This window comes from Gambusia affinis, linkage group LG17, assembly GCF_019740435.1.
Source record: "Gambusia affinis linkage group LG17, SWU_Gaff_1.0, whole genome shotgun sequence".
Lineage (NCBI taxonomy): Eukaryota > Metazoa > Chordata > Actinopteri > Cyprinodontiformes > Poeciliidae > Gambusia > Gambusia affinis.
Genome location: NC_057884.1, coordinates 15,035,771 through 15,048,425, shown reverse-complemented (window position 1 = coordinate 15,048,425; position 12,655 = coordinate 15,035,771). Strand labels below are relative to the sequence as shown.

At 35.8% G+C, this 12,655-nt stretch overlaps 1 protein-coding gene across 1 annotated transcript; it reads right to left on the bottom strand.

The window, feature by feature from the left end:
* Window positions 1–971: 971 nt before the first annotated feature.
* On the bottom strand, window positions 972–10,003 carry ccdc80l2 (coiled-coil domain containing 80 like 2). Its single transcript, XM_044144181.1, has 12 exons — window positions 9,389–10,003; window positions 9,224–9,312; window positions 8,001–8,174; window positions 7,751–7,902; window positions 6,337–6,645; window positions 6,016–6,256; window positions 5,780–5,936; window positions 4,404–4,540; window positions 3,880–4,031; window positions 3,576–3,679; window positions 2,907–2,987; window positions 972–2,780 (listed from the first exon to the last, which is right to left on the bottom strand). The coding sequence occupies exons 1-12, from the start codon at window positions 9,666–9,668 to the stop codon at window positions 2,446–2,448; spliced, it is 2,211 nt and encodes a 736-aa protein (XP_044000116.1). The 5' UTR covers window positions 9,669–10,003; the 3' UTR covers window positions 972–2,445.
* Window positions 10,004–12,655: the final 2,652 nt, after the last annotated feature.

The window sequence follows — 12,655 nt, the reverse complement described above, 5'->3', positions numbered from 1 at the left end:
ACTCAGTCAAAGATAAGTAAATAACCAAACAAAACAAAAATAGAGTTCAGTAAAATCAAACACATAACACATTAAGGACAATGAAACCCTGTCAACCATATTAAGCATTAAGTGATTCAATAATACAATAGCAAATCAAGCTTTAGTGGGCAAAAAAGTGCATATTTTTTCAAAGTCAAGTTGTGGTTTTAGCTCTTTGAAGTTGTAATGATACAGTCATACACAGTGAACCACCGCAACAAAATCCTCTAAACTAAATGTGTACAGCCTCCTTGTGGTTGCTGATAGCAAGGTGAACTTAACAGTGCATTGTCAACTTTATCCCAACAAAAAAATAAAACAGATACGAAAATAGACATGTAAAAAAAAATGTTGTGAGCGAAAGCGCTGCTAAAGATGTTTAAAAGCGAAGCAAAAGTTGTGATGCAATACGAAATCAAACTACCACCTGTTTATTAAAGCTAGCGTTAGCAATGTAGGACAGCTATCTGGTACAGGAATCTGATAGGAATTTCTTTAAAAGTAATTAACTATAAATAAATAAGTATTGTTTTTTCCTTCATATCGACTAGTGAATATACCAGGAAACACACATGTGATTCCTAAATGCACAGTCACTGGTATATTATCTGTAAATCCATTCTGGGTAAAGTTACTTCCTTCTTGATTTTCCTTCTCAGCTGATTTTAACATAAGGAAATAATAATCATTATCCAAAGTGTATTTTAATTGACTAATAACAGAAATATAAAAGAATGATGACCAGACTTCTCTGAGTAACACAGCAACAAATAACAGACCAGATGATATGATTCAAAGAAGGGGTTACGTTTTAACTGGTTAAGTTTTTGTATATGTGTGACTTTTTATTAAGGGCCTCAGACAATTAATCCAATTCACAGAAACACTGAGATAAACCCAACACTCTTTTCAATATTAAATCAATTACACATTTTTTTCCACATTTGGGCTTTAACTGTTGCTCTGCAGTTGATTCTCTTTTTTAGAATACAGAATGTTTAAAAATAGATGCTCATGTCAGTTTTGTAAGGAATCCAAGTGAGGGCCACAATATACTGTGGTTAATGATTAATGATTAGTTAACGTGTGAGCAATTTAGAAGGGTGAAAAAACATTGACAGCATGGGAAAGCTAGTGGATGTAATACAATTACAATTTATTTTCAAGATATTAAAGTTCTACATATGTTCAAAAATACAATAAAACAAGCAAACATGGTCACAATGTTGTCAAAATGCTGCTGAAGTTGTGCAATGTGGGAATATTGTACAGTAATTGCAAAGAGATTGCTAACTTGAATTTTCTACTATGGTATTTTTTTAGCTGAGAAAACCTAAAGCTCAATTCAACAATACACTCCACACAGAGAGGCTTCCTATTGACTGGCTTCATAAGGTTCTCTGCTCTCTCTAAGGGGGCTCAGTCCCAGATGGTTTCCACAAGTTTCCACCTTCAACTTTGCACAGTCTTTAAGCAGACCTTCTCCAGTTATTGCCAGATTGTGAAGAGGCCTGTCACCATATTTCTCTCTTAAATCACTATCAGAGGTATCCTAACTGGAACGACTTCAACGGGTTTATTATGAGGTCCAGGTGGCTACTTCTTCAGCCTCTCTGTGAGACAAGATGATGAGGTGCGTCTGTTTTTCTTCTCTTAGACAAGTTTTGACTGAACTCCTTTTTCATACTTTAAATCAAAACAAACTCAGAATTTCCAAAGAAAAGTTGGAAGAGTTGCTGCCATAACTCCACATTTTGGAGACCAAAGTTGTTTGTAAGATTTGTTAAAAAAAACACACAAAAAACACATTTTCAAACAAAGCCTAACTTTCATTTATAGAATTGCAACACTTCAACATGAGCCTCTTCTCTTCATTTACTTTAAACAATGAATGTGTTTGAGACAAATTGGACTACAGTGCTGCCAAAAATCATAGTGCCCTCCTCTGCCTTGAGTACAGCCTCTTTCCCCTGCTGTAAACAGCAGGTCCTGATTTTACAGCAGGTAAAATCAGACCAAAAACAGTTTCATATAACAGATGGAGGTCAAGCATCTGTTGGTCATTTCTTTTGTCAACAAAACACTCATTTTCTTTTTCTGTATCAAATTTTATTTTAAAATTTCTTATATATTTACTGGTAGTGTGCAGATTGTAAGTTGTTCTTTTAACTTATTTTGTAACTTCACAATTTACCTGCAATTCCGAGCATTTTTTTTGCTGTGGTTTCTATCATGTTCAATTATAGTTATATGATACTGTTAATGAGTCCTGAAGAAGTTTATTTGTACTTGTAGGTTGTAGATCAGTTGGTCTTTTTGGCATGGGTCCTCATATATTCATTAAACAAATAGTATTATCCATCATAATCTATTAGGAATACATATGATCCTTTTCATGAATCCGCTAGGTTCAATGAAATCTCGTTAGTTCTCTGATTGGTGATATAAGTATGTTTCTTCAGCCCGGTCTTCATCATATCCAGTATAGTGTCTTGCTTCACCGCCTCCTCTTCCTATGTCCTCGGGACACTGGATCCCCAAGCTCATCTGGAGGTTTGCTTCCTGGATACGAAGCTCCATAGAGTCCACCAGGTCGTAGATGTTGTCCAGGGACCACATAGGTGACGAGAACCATGCCTTGACATCGCTGTCCTTCCCCACAACCAGCATGCTGAAATAGTCCTTACTGATTTTCAGCTGTTCTCTCAGGTTGTTGACCACATCACGAGATAATGACTCCACCTCACTCTGACTGCGACCTGGAGGAAAAAGGATGGAGTGAAAGACTTTAATGGTAAAAATGATAATGAAATAACAACCTTTTCACCTGGTACAGTTAGTTTCTTTTATATTGTTTATGCTCCAGCAAAACTAGAAATTATTACCATTTATAGGATATAGCTCAACAGTCCCTGAAGCTTTTTGTCCGTTTCCAGTCAATTTCAACAAAGCAAAGTGTCGGATACCTGTGAAGAGAAGAAAGATCTCAGATTCAGCACTTAAGAAATTAATAATCCGTCCGTCCGTCTGTACATAGTTTTTTAAGGGTTCATATTTAAAACATTTTCTTTTTTCAAACAGCTGCCATACATTCATATCAAAGACTTATAGAGCTTTGGAAATGAAATGAAGATTGTTGAAACTCAGGATATGCAGAAGTTGTATATGCAAAAAAATCAGTGTCGTTCTTTGTATATATATTTTATGAAGGTCGCCTTCAGATTGTAGATGCACAGTTACAGCAACCACAAGTCCAGCGTTACACATGGTTTTATCCTTTCACAATGTCCCACCTGTGATGTAAAGTTCACAGCACTTAGTGGAACCAAAGGGACCTGGCCTACAACTAAACTAGATATTTCAACATCATAAGTTGCAATTTATTTCAAATATTTTGGATGTGCTCTGTGAAGAAATCCACAAATAGACCAATTTAATTTATTAATTTAACTTGGAGTTACATTCCACTGAAATATCCTTTAATAGGTAAAATCACAACTGCTGATAACTCAAAGTGAAAGCTGAACTCAACCAAAATATTTCTATTATATTACCCAGTTGACACTCTTGACCACTGAGAGCAGAAATCTGCTGTTGGAAAGAGTAATCGTCTTCTGAGGGAGCAGAAATCAGGAGCAGCCTCCGCTTAGACATAAATCTGTACAGAAATAAAAATGCTATATTTAAACAATAACATCCACTGTTCTACTTGTACAACTCATAGCATTTATTAATCTTCTTTAGAACAAATTTTTTTTATCAAACTAGAATTAAAGTCAATTTTTCATAATACAAAATCTATGCAATCTATTTAAAACTGCATCTGGAGACTTTTATAAAGATGCATCCTTTGACTACCTGAGCAGTGAGTTCTCAACCTCAGGTGTTTGTATGTCTTTGGAGCAAATAGCAGGGCTTTTCCTTTCTTTCTCTTTCTCAGAGTACCTGGAGGGAAAGTTGTCAATATACTCGAACAGAGCTGGGCTTGATGGAGGAGCCTCAAAGACTCTCTGAAGCAAAGATGAGGGCGAGTTAAAGAAGGAAAAAAGAATAGACAACAAGAAAGTCCTATTTAGTTCATCTGAATTTCATTAACACTGACTTTTATGTTAATGTTGACATGATCCAAAATCTCAAAACTCTGATTGAAAATTTTTTACTGTAAAGCATTTTAGACTTTAATGAGCTTAAAAGTTTTCACAAATTAAAAAAAAATAATAATAAAAAATACTAACTTTGTAGTTTAGATTCCTGATCTTACTCTTACCCTAAATGTTGATGGTTATGATTATTTCAACACACCTCTATGTTAATATTTGTGAAAACAAGAAAACGTGACTGCCAAACTGGAAGCCACAAAGCTGAGTGAGACATTCTCCTACTTTAGGTTTGATGTCATAATCCGTGACAGTCATTGAGAAGAGATCGGAGGAGGACAAGCCGAGCTCTGCTCTTAACAGAGGGATCAGACGTGAGTCAAAATCTTGCTCTGATTGATCCTTAAGAGGACGGTCAGACTCTGAAACACACATAGAAAAGACAAAAACCATGGCCAAACACTGAAACAGTGAGTCCCAAATCCACAAAACACAACACAACATGTTAACAGATCATGTCACTCTGTTGAGACAGTCAATCATGACACTGTTGAGTTCTTCTGAAAGATGTGAACTGAGGTGTAGCTGTCATTTTACAAGATTCAAACTAAACGTGTGCTATAAAGCACATATATTTGACACCTGCATTTATTTTTAGCATGATGTGTTCTTTGTAGGTCAACTAAAATCAAGCCAATGTTAAATAAAGCTGAACACTGGTTTGCAAATATTTGCCAGATTTCACTGTCAAGTCAAAGAAAATAGGTTTAGGGTCTCAAAGATGAACGTATTTTATTACAAAGTAAAACAATAAAGGACCTTGTGTCACAGGAGGGTCTGTGGGTGGGTTAAATGCGTCTGAGTGACGCTGCTTGTGCCTCACCACCTCTGTCACATTCCCCATCATCCAATGCTCTTTCCAAGTACTGAGCTAGGACTGCGGGAGAATTAAAAGCTTTTTTTTGTGTGGATGTTTCCACAAATAGAACAAAGTACTTATATATCCCGAACTTTGCTTTAAATATTCACTGTTCAAAATATGATCAAGAGGAACTCAAACAGTAAACTCCTTGTTAAACACTGAAGTTGCTGTGGTGTTTGGTCATATTTTCCATGAGTTCATCCACTGCACAACACAGGAAATCCACTGTTCTTTGAATCTACATGCAAATAAGCAGTATTAACCGATTCAAGATGTATTTGACACATAAGTTTACCTGAGGTCCCCTAGCTGTCAGAGATTGCCATCTGGAATAGTATAATATCCTGGAAGAATTTTAAATTGAGCTTATTTTAAAGCAGCTCTGACAAAAGTCTTTCAATAAATACATATATTAGCTTGATAAATTGAGTGTTATTTTTCCCAGCAAACAGTGAATGTTTCTACTCTAAGTTTTTGTCCTCAGTTAACTTTCACTATAATGGGCTAACGACGCCATAATAGACGGTAAAGACACGCTTTGTTAGTGCTTTATAGAAATACTATATTTCCTCCATGTCATGGTTTTCTAAAACATATACAACACTCCCCTGTTAACCGAAGTTATTAATGGCAGGGGTTTTTCACATCTTTAAAGTATCTTCAGAGAACTTAAGTTAAACTCAGCTGAGGAACTATAACCAAATAATTTAAAGGCAAATGTTTAAAATATTCTCCCTACCGAGCTGCTGGTGCTGCACAGAGATCGTGGCATCACTTCCTTCTCCCACAATGGTCGCCACGGTTATCTTCCTGATGGCGAGTTCACAGTGCTGCTTTTTGTTCTCCTCAGTCTGCTGAATGTACAGAGTTGTGTCCCTGCTGGGCGTCGAGATCAGCTGATGACCAAAAACAGAAACATTTGTTGGCAAAGGATTAAAATAAAGGGTCAAAATTGTTCTAATGCAAGTTTCTCACCATCAGCCTTCTGGACCCTCTCATACTGTCCAAAAATATTCTCAGAGCTGTTTTATCCTCTTCACTCACTGCTCTGCTGGATTTTTTCCCTCTTCCCTTCCCTTTCTTTCCTTTTTTCCCTTTACCCTTTTTCTTTGTGCTATGTTTCTTCTCCGTCTCTGTCTTTATATTTGGTTCTTCTTTGTTTTTTGTGTTTTGTCCTCCATTTTTTTCCTTTCTTTTTTCAATGGAAGAAGGAGGCCTGCAAAGACAAGAGAAATACTCTACCAAAGGCATTTTAATGCTCAATGTTCACTTCTTAGAAAAGGAAGTGAACATTACCTGTCTTTCTTCACTTTCTCATCAGTCTGTGGAACAGACTGGACTCCACTGGACACTTTGGAGGTTTCCAAGTTATCACTGTTTGACGCCTTTCCTCTTGTGGATCCAGCAGGCGTCTTACGAATCACAAACCTTGACCTGCCATTGAGTATTTCCTGAATCTTACTTCTCAGCGCAGCCTTTTTGTCCAAGGGTTGTCTTTGTGAAGCCACAACTAAAGTCACGTCTCCCGCTCTCTGGGGACTCAGCACCACCTTCTTCATCTTCTTTTTTCTTTTCATTACAACCTTCTTTTTTGAGGTTTTACACCTACAAGAAAATCATAGTTAAAAATATAAAAAAAGAGGTGAACTGTCACAGATGACTAAACTCATGATTGATTGAAAAAATTATAGAAGTGTATTTTTATAGTTACTATAAGCAAAAATAAAATTTATAATTACAAAACAAAAAAAATATTATTATTCATATATTACCATTAAAAATAATTAACATGCCCATTGTTCATAATTCAGTTCAATAAGAAACTGATAAGAAATTCACAAAACTACAGTGTATTTCAAAATTATTGTAAATATTTTTTTTCTAATCTTTATAAAAGCATATAAAAAAATTGAAAATGATAACAAAATAACAATGCAATTATTAGCTGGAATGGAAGGATGAAGACGTTTACACTTATTTATGTATATATTGCTAGTCAGTGAGCTATTTTATAAACTAATCATCAGATTATTTCAGCATTATTTCAATATTTTATTAGTTCACAATTCCTGTGATGCACTGTGCCTTAAAATAAGTTAAGCTATCATCATTTATTATTAAATAAAAGTTGAAGAGGAAAAACAGGTTCTCTTCATACCACTCATACTGACTAAAATTATGTTGACACATACAATTCATTAAAATGATTAGATAGTAAAATTATATTAATCATATTATAGAACCGGCTGTCATCTGTGTGATATATTATAAATGCAAATGTTCCCAAATCTTATTATTTTATTATCTATATAGTTAATTTTATTTTTAATTAATTTGTGGACATTTTTAATTTACATTCTTTAAGTCACACATCATTAGATATAACATTTCTAAAAGCTTTTCTTTAGGGAATTTAATAGTCTTCTTACAGATTTGTCTTTCAAGGGTTTTTATTTTTATTTGTGTTTCTACCATGCAAAATACTCATCATGTAATTATTTACATGTTAACAGTTTATGAAATAAAAAAGCTTTGAGATTATCTTTTTTCTACCAGCTGATCAAAAAAAACTTTCTTGAGTTGTGATGTTTAAATGTCTTTACTAACCTTTGCTAAAATATCACCAAGTTGTCTGTATTTATATCTGATTTAAAAAACTTTCAACAGGTTTTCAGTTTCTCACTAAACCAGTGTTGTTCACTGACAAAACCTTAAGTTTGATCCTTTTCTGGTCATCTTCTCCAGTTTCCTCACTGGGAACTGATCAATGAGCTCCAAAATTGCCTCAACACGGACTGGATAGGGAAAACGTTCGCTGATCTGGAGGTTCTTCTTCATGACCAGCATGGTGAAGGTTTGCTCCTGAAATATTTCAGTTAACGCACAACTTACAGTAAGCTAGAGGCAAGTAAAATTGACACAGAAGCAAAAACAGTAAAAAGGTCTGTTGGCAGTTTTACTTGGCTGGAAAGCTCCAGGTAATGAAGCAGTTTGGTAGCAGTGTCAGGATCCAGGTTCTCCACTGTTGCATCTCCTTGAAAAGTTGTTTTCTGGATGCGACCTTCCATCATGGCATTCTGGATGATGGTTATGATGAATGTGTCTCTTTCTGCTAAACGGCAGTTCAGCCCTTTCTGAAAACAACACAGGAGAAAAACAGGCAAAAGCTATTCGAAAGGTTCCCATTCACGTTCAAAGAATTCATTTTTAAAGGGGCTTTGATCAGTAGTTCTTGAAGCTTTCTGAAGTCAAAATATGCCCTTGCAGCTTTGCTTTGTTTTCACTTATTTTCTCTCTAGTCTTTGAAGGCAGCAGATGTGCAGTCTGTTGTAAAGAAATGAGGAATGCTGGAGTACTAGAGCAGATGTGTCAGGCCTTTATGAAAAACTAACTCAAGGAAATGAACAGTATTTTAGTATCATGTTTGTAAAAAACAAAAAACAAAACAGAAAGCACCCCACACAGGAACTGAGCAATGCATCATTCTTTAGTTGACCGTCAATGGCAGATCACGTTATTGATTTTAAATAAATTACATAAATAAGATCAATAAGGCGTACATTGTGTCCATGTTTGAAAGGAAATAGCACAAGATTACTTAAAAATATTATGAGAAGGACATCTTAGAAGAAAAATATCATGAAACAAGAGACAGTTTCAGCAAAACACTGTATAAATAATTCAGTAAGAAGACTGAAAATGTCCAAAAATGTCCAAATGAATATATTTTGGACATTTAGAATGGTCACTAAGCAATACCAAACAATTGTGATAAGCTGTCTAGCTTACAACAGGAACCCTTTTATGCTGGTTTCCCTGATCCAAGTTGCAGACTGTTGAATAGAAAACAAGACAGACAATCATCAGTAACTCCTATTTCACCATCATCCAGTTCAGTCATTTCCATGAGTTCTCAAAATATAGTCTACTGTATTTTTATTTTGAGGAAAACTTGTTTGAAAAACTGTCCCTAAACCACAGATTCTTTTAGCTGTTTGTGCTTTTGCTGTTAATCAAACTTAATTCAGAATTTAAAAAGGGGTCAGTCAGTTTATTTAGCTGTTCTTTTATTATTTTTTTTCTGTAAGGGATCAAGCCTCTTTACAAAACTTCCCAAGTACCAGAAGTATTACTTGTAACACATTTTGAAAACTTTGATGTTATGAATTCTTCAGCAAAGTACCTGCTCCACGTCTTCAAGCTGTTTTTCCATCATCCGTAGGTAGTTATCATTGTGTGACGGAGCAGTTATCACCCACAGCCGCTTCTTACCTGGAGGGAACATTGAAGTTGAATAAAGTGTAAGTAGGCAAATGGATGCATCAGCTGATTAGTTAACTTCTCCTGCCTATAAAGTCAGCCAGGAAATCCAGCTCAGGAGCCAAGTTGGATGACGGTTCCCTGACTCCTCTGTTTTCTTCATGTTCTCTGTCCTCTTCCAGTCCAAGTCCGTGTTCAATTCCAGCTGGGAGATCTGAGTAATCTCCCCAGTCTCTCACATTTGGGTCCAAATCAGCCTTTGGCTTACTTCCAGGAATGCCTGGCCAAGCTGTGATCAAACCTGTGCAGCTGAGGCTCCACAAAGCAAGTAGCAACACAAGGTGGTGTGAAGTACACAAATGCAACATCTTTACTGATATGGCTGAAACCGAGTTTGGTCATGTGTCAGCACGCCGCTGCTGCTTGTAAAATGTCATCTGGGATAAAAAATCTGCAGTTCTTATGCTGCTTTCTCCACCGTTCGCTCTCAGAAAACAGAGCAGCATCCAAAACACAGTGAAAGGACCTCCCAGTCGCACAAATGATTTAAAAAAACCACAAAAAAAAAACAAGAAAATTCACAAAAGCCTTGAGTTAATAAGTTTCAAAACTTTGCATCCCAAACCTCAGAGCCCCTCTGAGCATTCTGAAAAAAAGAAGCAAATCAAATGTGGAATCTGGAAAGGACAGCAAAGACTGCTGGGATCCTAACTCCTCTCACCAGCCAAGAGACTGATTCTCATTCACAGACACACTCCTGGTTCACATTATAGCCCAGGCTTGTTAACAGGAAACTCCTGGAATTTTCTGCAACTTCAAAGACTTTTCTTGAGGAAAAAATAAAAATCACTCACTGCGTCTTTTTCTCTCTCTCACACTCTTATATTCATGCATGCACACACATTATCTGTGTCTGAACAAGATACTTTTTTGTTTATTGGCAAACCAACAATCGTCACAAACACAGATGCACTCTAACCAGTGCTCCAATAAATGCACATGTGGACATTTGCACTCAACACTGATTCAGAACACTGCTGCTCGCGTTCTCACCAAAACCAGGAAAATGAAGCACATCAACCCAGTTTCAAGGTCTTTGAAAGCACTTTGAACTACATTGCTGTATACGAAAATAAACTTGAATTTGTACATGTCAAAAAAGCTTCTTGTCACGCATCTTAAGTAAGAAAGTTTGTCAGAGTGAAGGGAACCAGCCTGCAAAACATTTAATCAAGAGAGCAGATCTTCACATGCAGAGTGTTCCCTGGAAACAAATGCAGAACTAGCTAAATGTTAGGTTAAAAAAATTAGTATCACTTATCTTGTGAGTGATGCAACTTGTTTTGACATGTTTAGGGATTTAGAAAAGAAGATAATTTGCTGATTGTCTTGTGTAACAGAGGAAAGCAATTGAGAAAGTAAGCTTACAAAAGTGACCTGTGGGACAAAAGTAGCGGGAAGTTTACTCTGCAGCCAGATGTCCAAAAATGGTGACAGAAAGGGAAATGACAGTAAACCCATAAATACTCTCAAATATGAGAACAGATGGTGAATATGATAAAATGTCAAGCTGGATGAAACATGCTGACTATGAAAGAAAAACTTGCACAAAGCCAAATTAGTCTTTAAGAATTAGTTCCGAAACAAAGAAAACAATTCTTTCACAGTTGCACCCCATAATGTTTAACCTTATATATGTGTATCACCAAACGTCTTAAGAGAAAATGCAAACATATTGTAGAGTACTCAATAATACACCATAAAATCAAGAGACATATTTAGTCACATTATTAGTTTGACCCAAGTTGCATCCAAAATGTAGTTTTTCACAAATTGTACATTTTGTTTTTGTGTTTATGTGATGCATTGTGTTTTTAATCTGTGTTTGTGATTTGTTTCTTTTTTAATTATTCATTTTTATATTTTCCAGAAAGGTAAATTCAATTATTCTTTGTATGAGTATGTATTTATTTAAATTTCAATGCCTAAAGGTAATAACTATGCAAAAAAAAAAAAAAAAAAAAAAAAAGCTTACAGCCAAGAAACTCAGCACAAGCCAACAACACAGCTGATAGTTCTTGAAATTTTTACATACTGAACGACACAGAACTTGGCCTTAAAGATTCAAGATTTACTTTATTGTAATTCAGCACCACCTCAAAGATACAATGCTGAATGAAATTATGTTGCACAAGTTTCATATATTTTTATATAAAAAAACAAAAAACACTACAGTTTCTAAAAAAAAAACAGGTTGATGAACAGGTGCCCCATTTCCTCTTGACAACTGTGTCGCCATACTTATTTGAAAACCATGAAGTAGATCAGTGTTTTTTAACTCTGGTCCTCAAGGCGCACTGCCCTGCATGTATTTGGCATTTCCCTGCTTCAGCACACATGATTTCAATTGATTTACAGGTTTTTGCTGAAATGCAATCATCTAAATGGGGTGTGTTGAAGCAGGGAAACATGTGAAACATCCGGGTCAGTGTGCCTTGACAACCAGGGTTGAGAAACACTGCAGTAGATAGTGACTGGAAAGAACTAACAACTTTCAGATTGCACACAAATGCTATTCTTGTTTAACCTCACTCGCTCTCGGTGTTATTGAGCTTTTTAGAGCCGAAACAAAAAATAGATATCAAGTCAAAGGAAGTTGAACTGAATGTGGAAACTTTGAGGAGTGATCTGCTGATCGTCTGGTCGAATATTTCTTCTTGCTGAGCAGAAAGTGCTAATAACATACTAGTTCTCCTTTGTAAAATTTAATTTTTTATAAATAAACACAGGCTTATTTTGTTTGTTTCAGTTCGGTGTTGTTTGAAAGAGCTACACGCCCGATCTGCATGGAACAAAATATCATTGAGTGCTGGGTTACAATTGAGCCAAAACTGCTTTTAAAAAAGATGGTAATTATATTCTTCCGGTTGCCCCTTGAGCTCAAAGTGGTGTCTCAATCTGTTCATTTTTTTATAGTTTCTAACTGAAAAAAGAAAACAAAGACCATTTGTTTAGACGAGCTAGCTGCGGGAGCAATACTAGAACAAGACGCAAGAAAAGCAACTATGCATTCTTCTCTCAGCGCCTGATAAAGAGAACCAGATGATCATGTGTAAGTAAAAGAATACAGTCAATACAGTTCAGTCCTGTCCTGTCCTGCAAGTTTTAAATGTGTCAGAGCTCAAACACAAACCAATGTGTGCAGTATATAAAGTTATTTTCAATGCCTCATGGCTATTTTGCATATGAGGGACAAGACTGCAGTGCACAACAAACAGACAGATATAAACAGCAGGAACACTGGTGAAAACCTTATATCAGACACATTTATTGTGTCTGAGTCCAAAGAAAGGGT

Excerpts from the sequence above, each read along its gene's own strand:
- ccdc80l2 (XM_044144181.1), bottom strand. The coding sequence starts at position 9,668 with ATGTTGCATTTGTGTACTTCACACCACCTTGTGTTGCTACTTGCTTTG. Across the intron at positions 6,257-6,336 it reads GAGAAAGTGAAGAAAGACAG|GCCTCCTTCTTCCATTGAAA; the intron begins GTAATGTTCACT and ends TTGTCTTTGCAG. Across the intron at positions 3,680-3,879 it reads GTTGAGAACTCACTGCTCAG|ATTTATGTCTAAGCGGAGGC; the intron begins GTAGTCAAAGGA and ends ATTTCTGTACAG.